The 22,449-nt window shown below is 52.3% G+C and overlaps 8 protein-coding genes across 8 annotated transcripts; 2 read left to right on the top strand and 6 right to left on the bottom strand.

Annotated features, from left to right (window-relative positions):
* Window positions 1-205: 205 nt before the first annotated feature.
* On the bottom strand, window positions 206-1,090 carry AYO21_00880 (hypothetical protein; the record flags this gene model as incomplete). Its single annotated transcript, XM_022650867.1, has 1 exon — window positions 206-1,090. The coding sequence occupies one exon, from the start codon at window positions 1,088-1,090 to the stop codon at window positions 206-208; it is 885 nt and encodes a 294-aa protein (XP_022516870.1).
* A 1,122-nt stretch (window positions 1,091-2,212) lies between these two features.
* Window positions 2,213-3,630, bottom strand: AYO21_00881 (hypothetical protein; the record flags this gene model as incomplete). The annotated part of the gene is made up of 5 exons (XM_022650868.1): window positions 2,213-2,237; window positions 2,286-3,042; window positions 3,088-3,250; window positions 3,306-3,514; window positions 3,573-3,630. The coding sequence occupies 5 exons, from the start codon at window positions 3,628-3,630 to the stop codon at window positions 2,213-2,215; spliced, it is 1,212 nt and encodes a 403-aa protein (XP_022516871.1).
* A 649-nt stretch (window positions 3,631-4,279) lies between these two features.
* On the bottom strand, window positions 4,280-5,971 carry AYO21_00882 (hypothetical protein; the record flags this gene model as incomplete). Its single annotated transcript, XM_022650869.1, has 1 exon — window positions 4,280-5,971. One exon carries the CDS (start codon window positions 5,969-5,971, stop codon window positions 4,280-4,282), a length of 1,692 nt encoding a protein of 563 aa, XP_022516872.1.
* An 861-nt stretch (window positions 5,972-6,832) lies between these two features.
* AYO21_00883 (60S ribosomal protein L32) lies at window positions 6,833-7,354 on the bottom strand (the record flags this gene model as incomplete). The annotated part of the gene is made up of 2 exons (XM_022650870.1): window positions 6,833-7,063; window positions 7,190-7,354. The coding sequence occupies 2 exons, from the start codon at window positions 7,352-7,354 to the stop codon at window positions 6,833-6,835; spliced, it is 396 nt and encodes a 131-aa protein (XP_022516873.1).
* A 343-nt stretch (window positions 7,355-7,697) lies between these two features.
* On the bottom strand, window positions 7,698-8,902 carry AYO21_00884 (hypothetical protein; the record flags this gene model as incomplete). Its single annotated transcript, XM_022650871.1, has 4 exons — window positions 7,698-8,196; window positions 8,251-8,717; window positions 8,782-8,807; window positions 8,875-8,902. The coding sequence occupies 4 exons, from the start codon at window positions 8,900-8,902 to the stop codon at window positions 7,698-7,700; spliced, it is 1,020 nt and encodes a 339-aa protein (XP_022516874.1).
* A 701-nt stretch (window positions 8,903-9,603) lies between these two features.
* On the top strand, window positions 9,604-10,500 carry AYO21_00885 (hypothetical protein; the record flags this gene model as incomplete). The annotated part of the gene is made up of 1 exon (XM_022650872.1): window positions 9,604-10,500. The coding sequence occupies one exon, from the start codon at window positions 9,604-9,606 to the stop codon at window positions 10,498-10,500; it is 897 nt and encodes a 298-aa protein (XP_022516875.1).
* Window positions 10,501-14,075: 3,575 nt separating this feature from the next.
* Window positions 14,076-14,916, top strand: AYO21_00886 (hypothetical protein; the record flags this gene model as incomplete). Its single annotated transcript, XM_022650873.1, has 3 exons — window positions 14,076-14,263; window positions 14,312-14,518; window positions 14,736-14,916. The coding sequence occupies 3 exons, from the start codon at window positions 14,076-14,078 to the stop codon at window positions 14,914-14,916; spliced, it is 576 nt and encodes a 191-aa protein (XP_022516876.1).
* A 4,703-nt stretch (window positions 14,917-19,619) lies between these two features.
* AYO21_00887 (hypothetical protein) lies at window positions 19,620-22,056 on the bottom strand (the record flags this gene model as incomplete). Its single annotated transcript, XM_022650874.1, has 2 exons — window positions 19,620-21,806; window positions 21,859-22,056. The coding sequence occupies 2 exons, from the start codon at window positions 22,054-22,056 to the stop codon at window positions 19,620-19,622; spliced, it is 2,385 nt and encodes a 794-aa protein (XP_022516877.1).
* Between the last annotated feature and the right edge of the window lie 393 nt (window positions 22,057-22,449).

Here is a 22,449-nt window from a genome sequence, read left to right on the forward strand (position 1 = left end):
CTACCTATCCCCGATTCCTTCATCGGTAGGAGATGAGCGCTGCTGTTTGTGGTGGTACATCGGCTCGTGCGCTCAAATTCAAGGGCCATCCATAGGCAAGACCGAAGTACCTCCAACTGGGTAGACGAGGTAACCTTGTTTCATAGACATCTCTTTTGATTCAGACTCTTCGTCCTTGCAAAACCGATGTCCCAATCCGGGTGTCTCAGTCCCCAACCATGCCTCGAACTCTCTCAATCCGGCTCACAGCCTTCTCCAACCGTTCTAGCCTCTTCCTCTTCTCAACATCCCTCTGCTCCAACACTTTGACCCTCTCTTCCAACTTTGCCCGTGCTTTCCTTTCATTTGCTACCATCTCATTTGCCTGTCCAAATAATTGTGCTGTGAGCTCTTCTAGCTCAGTTTGAGTTTGTGACAAGGAGGATTCGGCTCGTATTCGAAGCGTGCGCTCTTCTTCCAGCGAAGATTGTAATGTTGAGAGGCTGACAGTCGATTGGTTGTTATCGGAGAGGGCTAGTGCAGAATTACCAAGTATCGTTCCTGCTCCAAAAAAAGGCGTTTTGGGCGGAGATAACGTGGTGCTGCCAAAGACGGCGGCGTTGTTTTGTGGGAATGTGCCTGTGGCTGGTGTCAAGGGATTCTGTCCCCCGAGACTGCTATTGGCTTCCCTTCTACGCCCTGGAAGAAGGGCGCTGATGCTTGCCAGCCTTGACTGTTGCTGTGGCGGCGGCGTTTGGGCCTGCGTTGTAATAGAACCAGTTCCTTCTAGCGGTGAAATGCTCAGCCTCGCATTCGGCTTTGCCTGTTGCTGCTGTTGCTGAGACTTGGAGTATGCATCGCGGAGGTTTGTGATTTCATCCTCGTAGTCTGCAAGCTTGTCTACTGCTGCAGCGGCTTTGGAGTTGAGGAGCCGCACCTGCGCTTCAAGATCGCGGATGCGGCGACTGGCTTCGGCAGCTTCAGCGGAGGGGTCGGAGGGCGGGAGTAGGTGGCAGCCGCATTGCGGACACGTGTGATCGGGAGAAGGCTGATACGAGGTTGCAAACGACGGGTCCATGGGTGCGGTATTGAGGAGGATCGAGGTGGCCATCAGACATGCTTAAACGATCCGAAGAGAAATGTAGAGCCTGAACGATGAAGAAAATGGTTCATATGGGTATGAGAATCAGCTGGTGACGACCAGAGGAGATTATGTTATGGGATATCGAGTACGCAAGGAAACGTAGGCGCCGTGGACAGCCACCTGAAGGTGATGTTTTGGTAGCGCGTCCAGGAACGGACCACTCGAACGCTGTGATGAAAGACAAAATGGGACAAATGCGACGCGAACCAAACAAGAACTTCAAACAATCTCAGCACCCAGAAGTATGATATTATCCATGGCTCCAGCCGTATACAGAGCACACTCAAGTCCCTCGTAGTACTCTGGTAGAGATACGGTCGCTCGTCACATGGTGTGTTTCAGCAGCTCGTTTAAAAACAATGTGACGTGCCAGGCGTGCCAGGTCGGAGTGTCACGTGGAGTGGATAACAGCCACCAACACGTGTTTTGATCCGCCCAGGGCCGCCTCAAGGCTAGCACGTGACAAGCCACCCGACCATCATTGTGGAGCGTTTGCCCGCGCCAACGAAGTCTGGAACTCTGGCAACATCTTCAACATCATCATTGCCACGCAGCCACGATACAATACAAGTCCTTGCACTTCCAAACTGGTCACCCGCTGCTTGTGAGCAGGTCAACCCACTTGGTGGAGCCCGTGAGGCTGAAACCAGGTGGTAGACCTTTCTTCTGTAGCTGGCTCTGATTCTGTAACCTCGATATGCGCCCAGCAAGGGATTCTGTAGCGTCTGGAGGCGCTTTTTCTTTTTTACTAAACGGTTTAGGATTCGATTGTGTCTGCACTTAGTCCTGCTTTGTACGAGCACAACCAGTCCAACTGGGTGCTGCGTTTCGCCGTTCCTCTGGTCAAAAGCAGATATCTGGTCTTGGGACGTACTGAAGATTGAAAGAACTCCAGAAGAGCAGTAAGTTTTCTTCTCAAAGAGCATCCGTCAGCTCGTGTCCAACGACCGGTCCACCGAAAAAGGGATCTTTCGTCTCCATCTGTGCAATTCAATTCTTCGCCAATCCTTCTTTCACCCACGAATTTCTGAACAAGTGGTATCTCAGACGAAAAAAAGGTAGAAAAAAATATTAAGCAAAGAGTTCCTCTTAGAAAAAGTATGGAATGGCAGCGCTGTAATCGTTAGCATACGAATCGTCGTCGGAGGCCAGAAAAACTTACGCAATAGCCAAAGTCGCCGTAACACCCAAAACTGCCCGGGTTCGCACCTTTTCTCTCTTCAGTTTCTCTTCCAGTACTCGCGCTTTCTTAGCAGGCTGTGCTGGAAGCTCGGCGTCAATGTCGCTGGGCTCTGGTTCTTGCGCTTTGCGCTTCTTCGAGATCTTTGGAGAGCTTTCCAGAGTCTTGGCTTCTTCGACCATCTTTCGGGCCGTCTCGAGCATTTTCTCCGTGTCTTCGGGGAGTGGTAGTTCGGGCAAGCCGGCCGGCATTTCGACCGTCACATTCGTGTGTGTAGTCTCCGTTGTGCCATCAACCTCGATGGATTGGTCCACTTCAACCTTGACCATCTCCGGCTCTGTGATTGTCGCCGGTGGACTAGGCAAAGCGGGTGACTCTGGTTTGGATTCTGTTTCTACCACAGATGCAGCGTCGTCTAGTGCCGACTGGAGAGAAGCGCTTGCAGCGTTTGCATTTGCGATGTTAGCCTCTTTCTGAGCCTTAGTCTGTCTTTTTCTGGGAGATGCTTTCGCTTTGATCGGGGTTGCAAGTTTGGCCGGAGACATAGACCGGGTGGTTCTCGAACGAGGCGCTTTCACGGGAGCGCTCGGTTTAGCCTTGTCGGTGGGCAAATCAAATTTGGGAGGCGCAGCAATCGGTTTTTTAGAACTTGATGACGTTTGCGAAATGTCCGTTGGGTCAAGAAGTGCTCGAATCCAATCCGATAGTCCATACTCCTCGGCGAGTTCCAAAGCTGGACCTATTGTTAGCCTTCAGTGTCCTCCTTTCGCGCCACGCAGCATACCGAATTCCGGTGCCACCCAGACATTGCCCGCAACTTCGTCCTGGCTTGTTGATTCAAGGCTCTTGAGGTAGTCACGCTCTTCCTTTTCTTCCATATGTGTTGCCCAAGGAAAGGCGATCTTGAACATGCCAGTCGCGCTCACGAAACCATCTTTACTTCTCCTCTGCAAAAAAAGGGGTCAGATACGACGGAAGACTCGTTACTGATTTCTTTCGTACCATGAGGAAATATGTCTCTGGGTGAGCTTGGTTCGACTGGCTGGCGAAGATCTCGGAGCCCGTGAGGTCTTCCGGCAGGGGAGCCCGCAGATGCGCGTACTCGAACGGACCCAGATTTTCTGCCCTTGTCGCATTCGATGTTCCCACTTGGCCCGGCTTGACTGTCAACTTGGTTTTGCCCAGTCGCCGATAACTGACCAGCTCCTCATCTGGTTTATATGTCAGTTCCTCCTCCTACAATGTATAGCTCGCAGGACACGGACGTACAGGATGGTGCTGCGCCTGGCGCAACCAGGGGATTTCGCTTGCTGGGCAAAGGTCGCATCTTGATCTGCAATACGCGCACAATATACCAAGGGGGGACTTGCGCGATGGAGAAGTGGTACGCGCAGGTAGGAGACAAAGGTCAATGCGAAAATCAAGGAAAGGAAGGGGTGGATTGCTGAAAGCCCTGTCCGGCTCAAAGGGGAACAACTCAGTAGTCAGAAAGGCCAGATAAGAAAGGAAAAGCGATGAGTTGTCCGGTTGTCAGTGGGTGGACGAATTGAACGAGCGCGACAACACGGAGATGCGAAGGATGGGTAGAGCGCAATCGGAGAGTGAGGGAGTGGGAAACGAAGTTGAAAATGGGGGGGTGGGAGAGCTGGGTTGGAGCTGGGGAGGCTCCTGTTAGCATTATTAGGTATTGGTGACTTGTTCGGGAGAGGGGCCCCCAATCGGAAGATTTTCTAGGTGGTTGGTGAGCAGAGGAAGAAATCACATCCGCGCCTGTGATGAGCTGGCTAGCCTGGTATTGACGCCCCCAACTGACCGTCCAGGCAATCTTGTCCTGAGTGATTCTACCACCCGCCTCCACTCGTATGACGATACGAGGGACACACCAGCAAAGCTGAGGCTTCGAGCGCCCTTTTACGTAGGGAGTCATCACCAGCTGCGATCTGATCTGACGCAGGCGCTGGCAGGGAAGCAACCGCTCAAAGAACTTGGCCTTTGTTCTTCATCAACCCGGTCCGGTTCTTCACTTTCTCATCCTCCTTCTCGTCGCCGATCTCAAGGACTTCATCACCCCGATACTCCCAAGGGCCAATATCTCGCGGTCCATCAACGCCCTCTGGAGGCAATGCCCACTGTGGCGCAGGACTGCGGTAGCTCCAGCTCCCTTCGACCACATCAGCATACGACAGCGCGTGAAGATAGATGCCCAGCTCATGAGGGCCGGGATCCGAGTACAATGGAGTGTCGCATACTGCACATTTCTCGCCTGTCATTTTCTCTCCCTTCCGCTTGTTGTAGTCGGCCACCATCTCATCGTGCGCTTTCACGAAAGCCCCATACTGAGGGTCATGGTGCATGGCATCTTCGCCGGATGCTGCAAGAGACCCAGCATGTAGTGTGCCTGCCGGTAATGGTTTGAAATATGGATCGTCTTTTGCTGATGCAGATGCCCGTGATGTATCGCTCAACTCGGCAGCTTCAGACACGGTCATCTGTTGTGTCTGGGCCACAAGCGTTGCCAGTCGTTGCTGCTCGTATGATATAGAGTCAGAAACCTCACTTTTCCCCATGAGTTTCAGCTTTGCAATTATCTCCTCGTCTTTTTCGGGGCTTGCATCGTTTTTGGCAAGACCAGGTCCGAATACGGCTCTGTTGCTGTAAATTGGATCATTCGTAATCGGGTGTCCCAAGAACTGTAGGTGAACCCGGATCTGGTGTGTTCGCCCCGTCAAAGGTAGGCAATGTACAATGCTGTAACCTTCGTTCTCAGTACCAGAAATTGCAGGCGCCGGCTGGGCCATTGTCTGGCCGTCTGGCGACGTTGCTGACGCATTTGCCGTCGTATATGGTTTGTGAGGATAATATGCCAATCGTCTGAACAAAGTCTTCGCAGATTTGCCGCTCGCCCGCGCTCGATTGAGTCCGACAATGGGACTGATTTGAAGGATGCTCTCCTCGCAATTTACAACACCTCCACGCATTGGATCTCCATCCCAGCCTTCTCCGTCAGGAAATCGGCCTTTGACCCTTGCAACGTATTCCTTGCGCACAGTGCGGCCACGTAGTTTTTCACTGATAGCCTCTGCTTCTTTGCTTGTCTTGCCAATAAACATTACACCACTGGTCAGCCGATCAAGTCTGTTGCAGGGTAAGGGCTTGAATGCGAAATGGCGCTCCGCTTTCATGATCTCCACGACTGAATTGTAGTTGTACCGACCAGCCGGATGCACGGGCACACCGGCGGGCTTGTCGATAACAATCATTTCATCGGTTTCACTGATGACTCGAATCGGCTGCGCCGTCACGGGCGGCTCGTGTCTGTGCAGCGTATGTGAGATGACATCGCCATTCTGAACAATGGTATGGACATCTTTACATGGTTTCCCATTAATCGAGATCTGGCCCGTCTCGATTGCCTGCTTGTAGTACTCGCGCGTGCGGTCTCGAAACTCGGCAGCGAAGATGTCGAGGATTTCCCGTCCCCGCCATCGCTGTTTGCAGAAGGTATTGTATGTGAAATGATATGGCGCCACGCGCCGGAGACCATTCTCGAGGTAATAGGGTCGAGGCCAGGGATCACAAGGTGTTACTGCGACGGACGGAGGATCTGCGAGCGGCTTCCTGTCATCGAAGAATTGCGGCGCTTTGGTTTCGGTTGCGATCAGCGCCATGCTGGGGCTGGGTAAGCGACCGCGACTTGCCAAATAGGCAAGGACACGAGGTGAAGGAGCCAGAGATGCCTGCGACGGCGGAGAATATTGCTCTATATCCTCCCGTTTATAGGTTCAAATACGGTCATCTGCGAAAAGATCTGGGTGCCGCATAAAAAACTTTCGAGTTGGTGTTTCCGCCTGCGGTAAAAATCATGCCGAAATCTCGCAGCTATTTTGGGACTTTGATACGAGACGACCGACGCTGTTACTTTCATTGTCGATGTGAAATTTCATTTCACACGCAAAGAACGATCATAATGTCTACAGCTTGACTGGTTTATTGTTAATTGTCCTTTGGCTAAGACTGGGAGCCAAGTACGACCAACACATGGGTAAATTGGGTACGCTCCCAAGATGCACTGTGGTCCCTGTCCAGTATTTTGCAGAGATTCAAGCAGAACTACCTGAGGGGTCTCCTTTGAAAATGCACTTCTCATCAGGAGGCTCTGGGAAAGAGAGGAAATAAGTTCATGTTAGAGGGTCTCAGTCCGAAGATACACCCCTGCGGTCCAACGTACGGATTGGACAAGGCAGCGTGAAACTTGAACAGCCGATGTCTGGCAGACTGTAAGCAGCAGAAGGAAACGACGGAGCCTTGGCCCGAAATATGCTGATGTTCTTGATTGGTATCGAATTTTCTGGGTCCTCATACCATCGAGTGCTTCTCGTGGTGCACAGGATGTGTATCCAGCCATAGGAAAGGTCGCTTTCTAGCACTTCTGCCTCCGATTTAGACCTCTTTTGCAACAAAAAGCCCGTGGCCACCTCTCATTGTTTCATATCCACGAACGTGACTTCAACATCCAACCACTCCCGCGCTCATGACTCCGTGGTGATCTTCGCCTTGGGGTTGGTAACCTTGACGCCCAATGCCTTTGCCTTTGCAACGATCTCAATTCGCTTCCGTGACGAAACAGCAGACGCAATTTCCGCGGCGTATGTTCGATTGTGCATAAGGAGGAGTTCGACGTCGCGGGGGTTGTGGACGAGGAAAGCCTTGTGGCCGGAAGGCATCATGTGTCGAGTCTTCTTATTTGAGCCGAAACCGATCTGTACGTTATTCCTGTCAGCCCAATGTTCTTGTATGCCGATGATGCCGCATTTGCAGAGTGTTCAGTCCATCCGCTCGTGCACTTTTCCTTGACTTTGACTGCGGACTCAAAAATTTGGACGTACCGATGGCATAACCATTTGACCCTTGAACCGTCTTCGAACTCGGTTGTCGATACCCTTTGGCTTCCTCCATGCTGAAGGCACACACTTGAAGGTGTCCGACTGGTGTCGGTGCCACGCCTTCTTGTGCTTTTTGATGATGGGGACGTGCTTCTTTGCGGAGACCATCTGCGCGAGTGTCAGTTATCATACGGTTGTTCTGAGGCTGCAATAATCTGACCTTGAAAATTGTATGGTCTGGACAGTTGAAGCAATTGACGAAGGTTGTAGTGAGAAGTCGTCGACAACTGCGCCTTGGTTGAAAATCGGGGTCGAATTTCGCAAAGTGCCAAGAGTGACTTTCTGTGCGCGGGAAACAAGTCAGCTAACCAAAAAGGGATTGGCGTCTTGAACAGCCTTGAAACTCCCCCCCTGCCACCCACCGTGCCATCTTGAGACCATCGCATATATTCGCACTTTGGTCATGTTTATGTATTCAATAGAGCCTGGTCTCTAAAGGTCACTGCTAGTTCTACAGCTCTTGGTATTCTAACTTGATCGGAACACCTCCCTGCTCGCCGCTCCGCAACATGGCTTCGATCAGCTCAAGATCTGCCAGAGCTTCTTCAGGAGATTGACTCTCGTTGACCTTCCCAGCTGCCAATGCTTCTCCCCAGGCTCTCACTTCTCCCGGAACGCCTGTTTTTTCGTCCTGAACCTCCTCAGTCTTGTCATCATAGCTGACCTTGTTGCCCGAGAGGCTAACGGGACCTTTCTCGCAACCGACAGCCCATTCACTCCCTTTGTGAGTTGTTCCGAAAGAGATCGATATCGTACCCACGGCTCCTTTCTTGCTTTTTGCTGTAGCCTCAACGGTGTCGACTGGAGGAAGGTGTTCTTGGAGCTGTGCAGAGTGAGCTGATAGCGACACCAATGGATTGTCTTTGCCCATCATCAATCGAAGCCCAGCAGTGAAATGTACGCCGCCGTCGAGCAAAAATCCTCCCTGGTGCGTGGGGCTCTTACGCCATCTAGCAGACGGTCAGTATCATTCAATAACCCTGGCATCAGACAAAGCGGCTTACGCAGTCTCGAAATATTTCCCACCCTCAACAAGCGTCTGCAATCGGCATCTGAAAGTCAATTGCCGACCTTTTGTCTTGACGACCTCTGCAGCACGGATGAAAGAGTTCGTGTATCTGATGTTTTCGGCAACCCCCCAGGTCACTTTTTTGGGCTCTATCTCGGAATGATACCATTTAATGAGTTCCGCGGCGTCCTTCACGTTCTCTGCGACCGGTTTCTCCGAGAGGACATGCTTGCCCGCTAAAAGCGCCTTGCGGATGTAGTCGGGCTGGTTCTTTATGGGCAAGGCTATGATGACAGCCTGAATATCCGAGCGGGCCAGAAGATCCTCCAAAGATTTTCCTGCGCCTGAGTCGTCCGAGTAGAGATCAACCTTGGATTCGTCCACCTCGAGCGTCTTTGCCGATTTCAATGAGCGAGAGTAGACGGCCTTGAGCGTCAAATCCTTCGAAGCCTCAACGGCTGGCTGTCAAGGTGGGTATTCCAGTCAGTAACAGAATGGAAGACTACATTGTCTGTGTTCTGCGCACCTTGTGCTCCTCTCGAGCGAAGATACCTGTACACGATCAATCAACACTGTGGCCGACATCCCAGTGCCGAAACGGGAAGGATATTGCGCATACCTCCGCCTAGAATAGCCACTCCAATCATTTCGAAGTCGATTTTTATGAACGAATTTGCTGTTTAGTTACCGATTCTTTCGTATGGTTCGTCCTGGGAATCGTTTGTGAACGTGTCAAGTGAGGGCAAAAGTCATTTCATATCGCTGAACCCACAATCCTTCATTTACCAGTTCCTCAAAATTTCGCCGTAGTATGTAGGTAATTTAGGCTATCGGCCCCTCACGGGCTTCATTGCCGTCTGCGTCTTTGCGTGGTAGATTCAAATCTCCGTGTCACGTGTTCGGGTATCTCGTGTCATCAGTTCCGCGTCAGTGACTTGGTGACTCGGAGTTCGCGTTGATGTCGTCACCGTGCAGGGACAAAAAAATTGGGTCTGTGTCAAGCTCCACCAGGACAAAAAGCATAAACAACAAAAAGACACATGCGTTCGAGTAGTAGTACCGAGTAGCGGGACGCGAGAATGGCAAAGTCTCTGAGAAGACCTCATGACCCCCATCCCCCTGAGTCACGAGCTACGACACCAGCACACTCTTTCTACCATCGATATTCTTTCCCTCGACCCTATTCCTGACCTTGTACAGAGTTATTCCTAGAGCGAGCTCGATCGTGCGAAGCCCTGCCTAACAGCGACCTTGCCCGTCCCCTGGAATGTATGAAGATCAATAAAGTTCCGGAGATACACTCGCAAGACAATATTATAAAGAACCGTCGACCTAGAAATATCAAATAATGAGCTTGGAGGGAGATCGGAATCAAAGCGCGCAATCTTCTCTGCCAGAAGAGCTGCGCAGCTCCACCCGCCAGAGGCACCATGCCCTGAACCTCCAGATCACCCGACGGCTGCCATTGTGTCTGCCACCAATTGCAGACAGTCCATTCACTTACGCCAAGGGCATGATAGTCTTTGGTCAGATATACAATGCCTTCGAGACCTTCCTGCAGACACAGCTCGCTTCTGCCCAGTTAGACCAGCGACTGCGTCAGATTTACCAGCGTGTATGCTTTCCCTGGCTGCTCAGGTACGGCCGGCTCCAAAAGGATATCGAAATCCTGCAGTCAGTCCTCCTACGGGATCAGAATCAAGAACTTGAAACCTTGGACAAGGAATCTAGTGGATTTCGCTTGCAAATTGAGAGATCATTGTCGACGAGACCACATGTCTTGCTGGCCTACACTTGGGCGATGTACCTTGCTCTTTTCAACGGCGGTCGCTGGATCCGAGGGCAGCTGGTGTCTGCAGGCCCGGACTTCTGGCGTACAGGCATAATTCCGTTATCCTTCTGGGACTTTCGGAGTGAAGAGGATGCGGGCGTCGATGGCCGGTTGCAAGAGCAGTTCAAAGAGGCATTTCGGGAAGCAGCATCTTTGCTGACTGAAACCGAAGCGAGAGATGTTGTCGAGGAGACTTTCAATTTGTTCGATATGTGCATCCAAATGGTGGAATTCCTTGACAATGCGACGAACTGCTCGTCTCAATCTGTCCCTGCAGAGGTCCCAGCACTTGTGGCTTCTTCGCAGCTCAAGAATTCAGCTGGCGCCAAGTCGATGGCAGCCTCGTTCTGGCAATGCGTGGTCTCTCTGTCGAAAGGGAAGAAAGCATTGGGGCTGCCACATGATGGGCGCTGAGGATTTCCATTCCTACCACCTAAACCCGCAGTATTCATAGATACCAGTTCGGTCCCTTACCTAGAAATGCACCCAGTTCAACGCTTCTTCAACCCAATTTCTTGAGTTTATTCCTTGCTGAAAACAATACCAAGCACGACACGGGGACGTGAAGCAATGTAGGCAGGCTGAGACGTGCACTGTAATTTATCATCATATTGCACGAAATCTCGTAAGGGCGCTTGCTATATAGTCCACAATGGCTTGTTCGTAGTTAGTGACTGTTTCGATACCATAACAATGGAGTCAAATGAGCAGGAACGCCCATACTATCTCCGCCAGCCGGAGAGTCTGTTGGCGCCGGTTGGTTGGGGGTTGGTGAGGACGTACGGGGCGGTGATGTACGTACAGGCCTACGCCACTTCCTTGTCCTTGGCCATTATTTCACCAACGCCCCGAAATTTCTCTTAGCTTCGCCTGGTGCGTTGCCACGAGAGCCGCTAGGGACGGTAATCCGGGGGAAAAGGCCTGTGCACCGATGAACGCCTTTGTCGGATCTTAAGATTTCTCTAGATTGGGAAATAATCTTCGTCAGTGGGCTAAAGATTTGAACGCTGACAAGATCTAACCATAGCTCCTGCACATACGATTATGTACCCATTTGGGAGATATGATCAGTGTCTTGATCTTTCCCAAGGGTGCGGTCGAAGGGATGTTTTGCGCCCAATGTTGGACGATGGCTCGGGCTGCGGGTACAGTACACGATCAATCCTCAATTACCGAGTATTGGAGTCTGGACCCTCCGAAGTTTGTGGGTGTGCTTGGGCCTCAGCTTAGAGCTTTCGCTAAAAAGTCTCAGCAAGATGATCAGGCTTGGCCGCTCTCCGCAGAAGAGAGCCATCCCATCAAGGACTTGAAATTGGGGCACCGTGGTGGTTGACAAAGCTGCTTCGAATAACGGCAGGACCGGATGCAATCGTAGATGTTTTTTTGGATCATTGTAGAGTGGTATGCATACCTGTGCACCAGCCCGACAAAAGTATATATAAACCAAGTCCTCCTTGTCAAAAGAAGCAGTTGTGCGTTGTCGAGCTCAGGGGTATCCATTTACGGGTTGTCTTGATGTTGCCACGACAGGATTGAATGCATGTAATTCTGGGTCAAGTGCCACCCTCGTCTACAAAAGCCCCAATGCGTCTTTATTTGCTCGGATGCCCGTCCGAAAGAACTTGGTTGCATTTTCTGCAGGGAGACCTTGGTACCGATGGCGAAGGTCGCAGGTCGAAGGGGAACAGCAGGTCTGTGTTTGTGTCTGCCACGCATCAGGACTAAATGGATGGGAGTCACTGTCCAGGATTCAGTGTTCCTATGCAATCTGTCCTTTGACAATTGAAGTTTTCCAGTGTGTCCTGCAATACCTTCCTCGAGCGTTCTTCCAATATTCAGTCCTGGTTCCGCTGGGATGGGCCGTAACACCGATGGATCCAAGCGAGGTTGCAGAGCGCCGGGTGGATTTCGACAGCTGGATAATGTGCCGAATCCGCCACGCCGCCAGTGGTTGAGGTCAGGGATAGTTCGGGGATGTGCAGGGAAAGGTATTAAGCTAGAGAAAAGGAGGACTGGGCTGCTGCAAGTTGACTGGCGTGACTGGGCATAGAAAATTCGACGGAGCTGGCCGCAGGAAGCTCGCCTGCGTCTTTGGAGCCTTCGGAGCAACTTGTCCCAGGGATGGGATCTTCGCTGACTCCTTAGGTGAGCACAGCGGGGAGGAGTCAGACGAAGCTGGAGGGCGGACGACGATTGCTTTTGCGGCAATTGAAGTGCGAATACCGAAGAGGGACGATGTGTTGGTGAGTTGCTTGGTACGGCAAGATCCAAAGTGGCCAGTTGCATGGTTAGCCCAGAGCCGGGTCACTGGAGACGAGACGGCAAAAGAGTTCTCAAGTAGCCTGCCACATTAGTGAAGGGATATTCCTGTGCACGAGTCTTCATTCGTCTCGGAATAACTCTTTTTTAGATTTCATTGTGTATCCTCGTAACTTCTACAAAGGACGACTTGCTTGGTGGCTACCGCTATACGAGATACTATTTAATATGTCTGGAGCTGATAGGTGGCTCGCAAGGGTGGGCTCTGGGAGTTGCCACGTACCCGAGGCCAGAGCACCGGTGTTCTGGAGACACACCATCAGCAGCACAGCGGGACTAAGCCTGCACGGGCCCAAGCAGCTCCCCGGGCGTTCCTCTAACCTTAAACTAGCTGAAAACACGGCACTGCCCTTTGGGTCTCGGGTCGCTTCTGGGAAAAGGTTGTTGCTGATGCCCGCGCTCGCTGTCCAGCTACCCCATAGGTGGTCTGACGAAATGGGCGCCGCTCGATGGCATCCACCGCACCGACAGAGCGGCATGGCTGCCCTCTCCCCACCCCAACACTTCCCTATCTCAGGTTAAACCCTGAAAGCCTCGGTGCCTAACTCCTTGATTCCCGGGCTACATTTCCCCTCCCTGGCCCTTCTGAAGCCCATGGCTCTTGCACCCACGCTTTTTGCAGTTTCCACATGATGATTAGGCCCGACTCGCCCACTTGGACTGGACTTCTGTTGGCTGGGGCACTGGATTCCGGAAGCCTAAGAGATGTAGTTGCCACCCTAAGGGTATGCCCGTTTGCAGACACACGAGACTTACCTGTAGCTGAGTGGACCGTCGACCGTGGTGCGTATCCCCCAGGCTCCTAGGCCCCTAGGCTCCCAGTCTCCCAGTTCTCGCAAATCCTTTTCTGCAGCTTCTCGGTGCCAAGTGCTGCATCATCGTTGAATCTTGTTGCTCCAAGCTCCAGTGCTCAGTGTTCAATGCTCCCTCTGACATTCTCCTGCTTCTGTTTCGATCCCCCATCCACACGCCCGCGCGTGGCTTCTCCTCTTTTCTTCTCTTATCTCCACACAACTTCGCACACCATCCATCCAGCTCTGTCTCTTCGACCCTTTCGATTCTCTTGACCTTTTCGTCGCCTCTTTCTGACCCTCTATCCTCCTCCCTCGTCTTCGTCTTCGCATTCTGGCAGCCGGGTGACCAACTCCGCGACATTGTCGATCGCCCACACCCTCCCACCACCCACCACCTGAGAGCACTGCACCTGCCATTGACGATCAGCACTGATCTTCGATCACACTGGAGACTAGCCACTTCCCAATATTATCGCTGGCCCATCTGAGGTTTCTCTCAACTCTGTACGAGTTACCTCGCACCTTCAAACATACTACTACACAACATCGCATTCCTCCGAAGCCTGACACTTTTATCTGACAGGGCGCCGTTAGAAGTCGACTGGGCAAGTCAATGGACCGCAGCATTGGGAACAGGGATCTCGCTACCCGACAAGTCAAATTCCAATCCACTCCTGCGGAATACCACCACCAATAATTGACGTTTGACATCTCTTCAGCACCCTCGCTGTTCCAATTCCCTGGGTCAGCCGAACAGCCAATAGTCGCATCATCAAGCCACTCGATCTTTGTCCTTCAACCCGTCCGGCCGTCTCGCTGATTGCCTTGTATCTCCTATGACACCATTTCTATCAGGTCATCCATTCCACTCTGCCAATGGAAGGGGCAGACGTACCACCGTTGAAGGAAAAGAAGGGCTTGAAAACGGTTTGGAACAGAATTAAGGACTTCTTTAGAGAGCAACCCACCGCTGCACAACCGGCTGTGTCTGCCACTATCACACCATCTGTTCCCGCACCTCCTGTCGCTCCCCAAATGCAAGCGGCTGAGGAGACTCCCAAATCGTCAGTGAGATCAGATCCCCCAGAGAGATCCTCGCTAAACCTTGACAGGGCAACTCCAATCGAGCATTCGCCTGAACAAGAAACCGTCAACATAGACAAAGAAAGAGATCAGCCTATTGAGCCTGGCTCGACATCATCACAAGAACCTGTTGATACCAAGGACGCCACAGCCGAGTCACACATGCGGTTCACCAAAGCGCAAGCCATCTTTGCCCGACACAACCTAGAACTAGATGAAACAGAATGGGAACCGAGGTACAGAGGCCCACCAGAAAGGGTGTACAAGAACATACGAATGAGGGTCAGATACACCTGTCACAATTGTTCGACGACGTTTGGGCGCGATCGAGTCTGCGTGGGATGCCAACACCGACGCTGTTCTCGATGCTCACGATATCCGCCGAGAAAAGATCGGACGAAACCATCACAAGACCCGACAACAGCAACTGGTCCCTCGAACTTTGTGACCGAGGCTCCTCGACCCGGGGCTGAAGGTGGAACGTGCCATGAATGCCGGACTGGGTTTGAGGCAGATGCTGAAGAATGTCCCAACTGCCACCACAAAATTTGCGAGAGATGTCTGCATGAAGCCACCATTACAGTCGACCCGAGTCACGAAACCGGCCAAGAAGCATCTCAAGCCGAACAGGTGACTGAACAAAGGAAACCCACTCTACAAGACTCACCATCTGGTAGCTAGCATTGGTCACTATTCGTTGCCCGGTGCCATTTGCATGCCAGGGCGTGGCCTTCCCCAACATACTCATATTTGACATTTTTCCGAGCATTTTGATGATGCGATGACGACTTTTCTACGACTACCCGTCCTTTTCTCGATCTGAGCGTTCCAGTCCTAATTACCATGGGTTGGTGTTCACGGTGTTGCGTTTGCAGGATTCCCCGTTTGACAGTGCTTTGATCTGTTTGGAGCGCCAAAAGCGAAAATGGTCGCCTGGAGTTGGGAGTTTTTTGATAGGTCGCTTCAGTTCCCTGCCACTACCAGAGGGCTGGTCTTACATTGGAAGAGAAGAATTTCAGGGTCTACGGGAAAGCCGAAAACTGGCAAGCCAGGAAAAAGAGATGGGTGATTAGAATCTGCAGGTTCTGACGGTACCGTCGTACAGCAGGAGCAGGGATCAAGGGGTACCATGGAGGAAGGATATAGGGATGGACTGTTAGGGCAATGGTGATTGTTGCTCGGCAAATTGGACGGCGACTCTGCAACCTCGACCTGGACCTCTTTGCGAGGCTGGTCTCTACGATACAAATGAAGAAATAACAGCGCCACTCCACCGCTTACACTATCTTTTTCTTCGTGTTCTGTGTTTGAGTCTTTGTTCGGCTGTTACTGGGAACCCTGTTTATGCCACCGTTTATGACGACGACTTGGTCCCTCGACCTTTGATCTGCATAGCGTCTGCCCCGGGATCCTGAGCCGGCACTGGATCCCCACACAGCGGCATGGTGCTCACTGCTCACGGTGCAGCAAACTACTGGTGACGGCTCCAGATGCTGTGAGAACTCAAGTTCGCCAAAGACGTATGAGAGTGGCTCACTCGGTCGCTGCAAACCCTGCCAGGCTGAAACCCAATCCCCCTGTCAGCATTGTACTTGTACATACCGAGTACCTCGTTAGTTACGGAGTACAGAAACGTGGGGGTCCTTGTTGTGCTGAATGTCAAGAGGTCCAAGTTAGATGGGCCATGCAAGCACGTTTTTTTGGTTCCCTATTTCAAATCTTTGACCCTCTCGTGGTGTTTCAGGATGGCACCGCAAAATAAGTGGTCGGCCTCGACGTGAGCCACCACTCGGGACTCCGCGCTCACGACGAGGGAGGAATGGCCGTTCTGTGTCCTCGGTACTCGGACGAGGTGCCTCGTAGTGTATGGAGGTACATACGATCCCGGTCGTGTGCGCAGACGGACATTGTCAGGGATTTGCGGTGGATGTCTCCGTCGGGGGGGTTGGCCCAGACGAATAGGTATGCTGTAGGCTCTATGCTACCATAAAGATCAATCACTGCTCGGAAAGACGTGACGGAATACCAAGTATGTCCCTCGTACTCTGAGGGTACATGATGTACCGAGTACATGCTAGAGCCACTGGCGCTGACCACCCCTCAACATACCGATTATTCATTCTCTTCCTAAGATTTCACATCGACGCTGTTCTCCTAGCGATGAGGAGGGCGGAGGCATGGAATGGGATGGGATGGAACGGCCCTGGGGGAAAGTGTGTAGAAGCGCCGTCAGAGTCCATCGATCAGTCAATCATTCAGGCAGGCCGACAGACCGACAGACCGACAGGCCGATAGGCCACTCAGCGTCAAATTTTCAATTGACTACATAAAATCAAGTACGAGGCACTCTATACAGGACTTGTCCTTTCGATCATGGATAGATAGGGCTGTCACGGGCTGCTCTCTCTACATAGTACAAGTTACGTAGGCATAAAAGTCACCAAATACACACACATCCTTGGCAATATTGGATTCCAGGCTCGGTTGTGAATTGGTGAATACCTCAGGCAGCTTGAGAGAAAGAGGAGGGGCCATGATGATTCCCACAAACACAAACTACCAGAACAGGCAATGTGTGCGACCAGTGATATCGGATGATTTCTCGGTAAACGTCCAGGCCCAGGTACGGGTACAGGTACAGGTACAAAGTATGTATGTACCGCGTAGTCCTTCTGAGTACAGTAGGTGAGTAAGTACGAGAATTGAAAATCTCAACAAAGACATGGGTGGTGGAAGGGTCGGCGCGCGGCCACTGGCCTGTCAGCCTGGAGACCCAGGGGCCCGAAGAGGTATTGGGCTCGTGCTCGTGCCCGTGCTCATGCTCGTGGGATGGGAGGGGATACAAGGACAGGGACAGGTACCTATACCTGTACCTGGCGAGTACGTAGTACCTCCTTGTACCAAGAACGAGTAGTAACTTCTACAATAGTCCACTGGTATTTGTTCCTCGAGGCGTCGAGACTGAGTGACTGGCTTCCTCGGATGTGGCTTGGCTTACCGAGACGTTGGCCGTCGGTCTGTACCTCGTACCTACCAAGCTACCTACTCCATACAAGTAATAGTACAAGCAATAGTATTAGTAGTGGTCGTTGAGGATGATTGATCTACCACGTTATCACGTACCGAGTGCTTGTTCCGAGGATCGAGTTTGAGTAGTGTAGTTGGTCGGGTACTTGTCCATTGTGGCGTTGTCAGGCCATCAGATCAGCCTTCTCCATCCACCACCAATGCGATGGGAGGGCCGTACCAAATACGAGGTACACACGGAGTATCATTACTACCAGGACGACCGAGTTGGATGATCTGCCGAGATAATGCGACGAGGTACATACCTACTAGGTGTACCCGTACGAGGTACTTGGTATAAGTTTGTACGACGGACCCCCCTCATCCAACGTGGACCTAATATCCGGAAGCGAAATTTTCTCAAAATGGGTACATTTTTCACAACGGCCTCTGGTAATTTTACCCCCCGAGGCTTTACTCTGTACGGTTTGTACCTAGAAAAATATTACATGGCGGACTCTGAAACGAGATGCCCGACGGTTGAACTTTTTGGGAGGGGGGAGGGGGAGTGCATCTTCTCAAACAGGTAATACCTCAATCGGTGCTGAAGAGTCTTACGGGGGAGGATACATATAATTAACGGCCGTTAGATGACTATGTACTTGGATAAACAAGATCCATCGGACAAGACAAGGACCAGATCAGATCAGATCATGTCAGACCACTTGAACCCACATGAAGGAGTTTGTTTAGGTAAATAAGATGATTTGACTCCTTTACGTGTGCTTGCCTCGATTCTTGTGCGGACGAATACTTGTCCCGAGTGACCGCGTACAAGTACGCGAGTAGTACCTAGTACCGAGTAGTCTGAAGAGATTCCTCGGGATCAGAGGTGATCTGTAACAACAAGGCTGCGCAAGGATGCTCTGATAGCAGATGTTTCAGGCACCTCAATGACCCAACGGGATGCGATCCCACCCGGACCCTAATTATTAACTCTAGTTTCGGAATCGAAAGGAGATCCGAGTTCTCTACCTAATACTAATACTCGTAGTCCAAGTACTCAGTTGGTACTACTTCATTCGGTCTTCCTTCCTGCTACAGTCCATACGACCGGCGCCCTTGCCCTTGCTCTACCGAGTACAAGTAAGTACCGGTACACTCCGCAAGTACAAATAGCGTCTTTGGGATTTCCTTCCAAGCGAAGCGAGATGACCTGTGCGCTCTTCTTTTGTTGTTTTTTTGGGCGACCGGGGGGTCCTCCGTTGGCGCGAGAGTGTACCTGGTCACCTAGCCTTGTACCGAGAGACAATAATACCTACCTACGGAGTAGGTACGAGATAAGGGTGCGGATTACTCGGTAACTCTGTGAGGTAATAGTGCGATTGACTGACTGATTGACACCTTTCAAAGACCCGGTGTGTGGTTCATCATTGTGAAGCGACGGTGTAGTGGCACTTGCACCTCGTCCTTTGTGCTCGTATGAGTATCTAGACGACGGCTTTGGTTCGATCTTGGGAAAGGATCACCCGTGCCCTGTGGTCCCTCCCTCTGTCCCTCTATGGGTGCCTCCCATCTCCCCCGTCGCAGCGTTACGCTACGAGGATGATCAGGATGATCACCAGCTCAGTGGAGTTTTGCTCTGTTACTACCTACTCGCTCTCTCTTTGACCTCGTTGGTCTGTGCGCAATGGGCAGTCACGCAGTGTTCCGAGGTACCTATGTACCTTCGTGCCTTCCTACCTACCTTCCCAACCCATGTACCGAGTATGCATGTACCTATGTCCCTCGTACTCGGTTCAACGACAGGGCAGGCATGGACCGCAGACGGACCGATCCTCCCGAGTTCCCTCCCGCTCCAAGAAACTACTTGTCAGAAACCCAGTCACGGTCCTCAACGTGTTTCGTCAGGGCGGATCCAGAGGACCGTGTATGCAGTGAGTCAAGTACTCGTACCTAGGTAGGCAAGGGGCAAGGTAGGGGATAATCTCGAGACCACACCTCTTCAGGACGGCGCTCGATCGGAGATACGAAGCTCTACCTGTACGTGCGAACCACGAGAAAGAGACAATGAAACGGATAAAAGTCCCGGGTCTGCGAGTACAAGGCATTCGAGGCATCAAAATGACTCGCCGACCAGGGTCCCCCGTCGCGACTATCTTCTCTTTCTCGTTTCAAGCCTTACTCGACTGGTAAAAGGTAGGGAGTGGGTATTCACACCAAGAAGAAAGTAAACAAGGATCGCCCGCGGCGCCAGGACAGGATCATCGTGATCCGCGGTCAAGGATCTTCTGCTGCTCATAACGGCCGCTGCTGGTCAAGACTCAAGACTCACGACGGATTCGAAGCCATCAGACCCCGCGTCATTCCTCTCATCTCGTCCTCGCTCTCCTCTTCGCTCTCCTCCTCCGACTCTTCTTCGCCAGTCTCTTCACTCTCCGTCTCTTCCTCCGTCTCTTCTGAATCCTCTCCCTCACTCTCTGCTAGCCAATCATCGAGAGTTCGGGGCTTCGCGTTGGCCTTGGACGTCCCCGCCGCAACCACCTTCTCCAGTCCACGCTCCTTGACGGCTTCGTCCAGCCTCCGACTGGCGGCGACTGAGCTCGCCGTCCTCCCCTCCCGGGGCACGTATTCTTCCTTCTCACCACCGTCGGCTGCGTTTCGGAGTTTCGGGTTGGGTTCAAGGCCCTCACTGACCCAGTCAGGCAGTGCCTCATAACCGGGAAGACCCAGAACGCCCGCCACGTCCGTGCCTAGGACCAGGGTGGTACTGCCTAGCATCAGGCCTTTTCGATTCTCCGAGGGGGAAGGGGAGTGGGGCACTGGCTTGGGTGCAAGAAGGAGGAGAGCGGCCAGTTGGGTCGACGAAGGGTTTGCCAGCAAGGCTTTGAAAAGTCGCGCTCGGTCGCGGAGATCGTACGACGTGTCGTAGCGGGCGAGGAGCTGGACGTAGTTCCATAGCTTGGCAATTGGATGGTCCAAGTCGACTGAGACGTGCGATTCACCTGAAGTATTGTCGCCTTGAGGTTCCCCAGGGTCATTCTTGTCTCCGCGAGCACCATCAACCCCTCTATGCAAGAATAGCAGGTAGACTTTGGCAGCCAGTAAAACAATCTGTTGTTTGGCAGACTCGCTCTCGTCCGCAAACCCTTTGGCCAATATCCGAAGAACATCCGGGGCGATGTTGTTGTCGGGATCCAGGCTCGCAAATTCTCCCACCAGCCATATGATGGTAGCTCGAGCCTCGGGGCTCGTCGTCTTGTCCAAGTTGCGGGCTAACCGCACCACCGTCTTCCGATGCGACGCAGGGTCCTGTTGGATCAAGTGACGCATGACGGTGAGCACTTCCGACACCAGAATATTGTCGAAGCTGGATATCTGATTTAGGAGAACCTGGAAGCACCGATGAGCGTCCTTGGGATCGGACTGTGCGCATCGCCCGATGGCACGGACCGATTCGCGTGTGAGCTCCACGTCGGCCGAATGAGAAAAGTGCTCCAGCTCGCTCAGAATGATGGACTTGAGATGGAGTGCCGCATGGGCGAAAATGAGGGTTTGAAGCTCGATCTTCAATCGCCATATCGGTGGAGAATCTTGTGCCCGGATGAGAAAATGCGACGCGTAGGGGACGAAAAGGTCCGGCGCAGACAAGGCAACCAACACAATGTTACACAGGGCCACTTCCTCCACCTCAGAAGGTCCCCGCATCAGTCCGATCAACGGGCCAACTGCTTCGCGAAGGTAGTCTAGGGTGCCCAGATACAAAAAGCAGCTGGTGACCGAGGTGATGACAGCCGCGCTTCGGCTTTGTAACAGGGGACTGCATGCTTTGAGGAACAGTTCTAGGTCGGGGTCCAGCACCTCTATCACCTCGCCTGTATCGATAGTCTCCTGGGGCTCATCCTCATAAAAGCCCCTTTTGTTGACTTTGGTGACTTTTTGAGTCTTCCTAGGGAAGCAGCGTCGGCTGTAGAACAAGAGAAGCTTCAGCGTTGCGAGCTGGCTCCATTCGTCCATATCGACCAGTTTTTTGACAAGACTCCTGTAATGCACGTGGACGAGGTCGATGCGATCAGGACACACTTCCAGAAATGCCTGAACTGCTGGTCCCACAACGAAGTACTGCTTATCGCCCAAGAGCGTGGAGATGTAGTCGAGCAGTTGAGGGAGGGTGTTCGGGTCGAGGTTGTAGCATTTCGGGATCGCGAGTGCAGCGGCTTTTCGCACATGAGGGCTCATGTCACCCACGCCCCGTTTGATGGCCAAGGAGACAATCTGGCTGATGACCGGCACTCGCATCCCCGACATAGTGCGCAGTGCCAGGGCTCTCACCTGAGGATTCTGATCTGTGAGGGACTTTTGGATGGCGTTGACGGAGAGCAGGGCCAGGTCTGGATCGGACTCGGCGTAATGGAGCAGGTAGATATACACGAGCTTCTTGACCTCGAGGTTGGGGTTGGCCACATTCTTGACGACCGACGAAAAGTAAGGCAAACATGGTTTGTTTTGGTATATCATCTGCACATCGGTAAGAGAGTGGGACCACCATATAGAAACGGGACCACCGTACAGAAACCACTCTTTTCAGACCATCAAGGATATCGCGGTCGCTTCTACTGTCAAGAAGAGCCTTGAGCTTCACAAACGGCATGTTACTCCGAGCCGACGAACTCCCTCCTTTGAGTGCTTTGGAAATACTTTGGGCAGCCTCGACCGTCAGGTCTCGTGCTGGGGTCGGGTCAGCGTACTGCAGCCAGGAGGAATCCATGCTGACTGACCTGGATCCATCAAGGACGAAATGCGAGAGATGGACTCCATCTCGACAAGAATTTTGTAGGCTCCCTCTGTGTTACCGGAACATGTTTGTGTAACCCGAAAGCCCAGGTTCACCAAAGTGGTAGAATGAATGATGTGATTAAGCGGAGGGAAACCCCATGCCAAGCCTGATAACGCCGAAAGGTCCTCTGTTCTAATACGAGGTACCAAGAACCTGATTGCCAAGCCCTGCGCCAGATGGAACACACGAGTGCCCATCATCTTGTTGCTAACGCGGTATCAAGTATATCTATTTCGCATATGACTTCTCAAGAGGCGAGGTGGACAAAGTCAGGGCACTTACAACAGATAATGGCCAAAGGGACGAAGCGCGCCTCTCATTCCA

This window comes from Fonsecaea monophora (genome assembly GCF_001642475.1).
Source record: "Fonsecaea monophora strain CBS 269.37 chromosome Unknown Scaff3, whole genome shotgun sequence".
NCBI lineage: Eukaryota > Fungi > Ascomycota > Eurotiomycetes > Chaetothyriales > Herpotrichiellaceae > Fonsecaea > Fonsecaea monophora.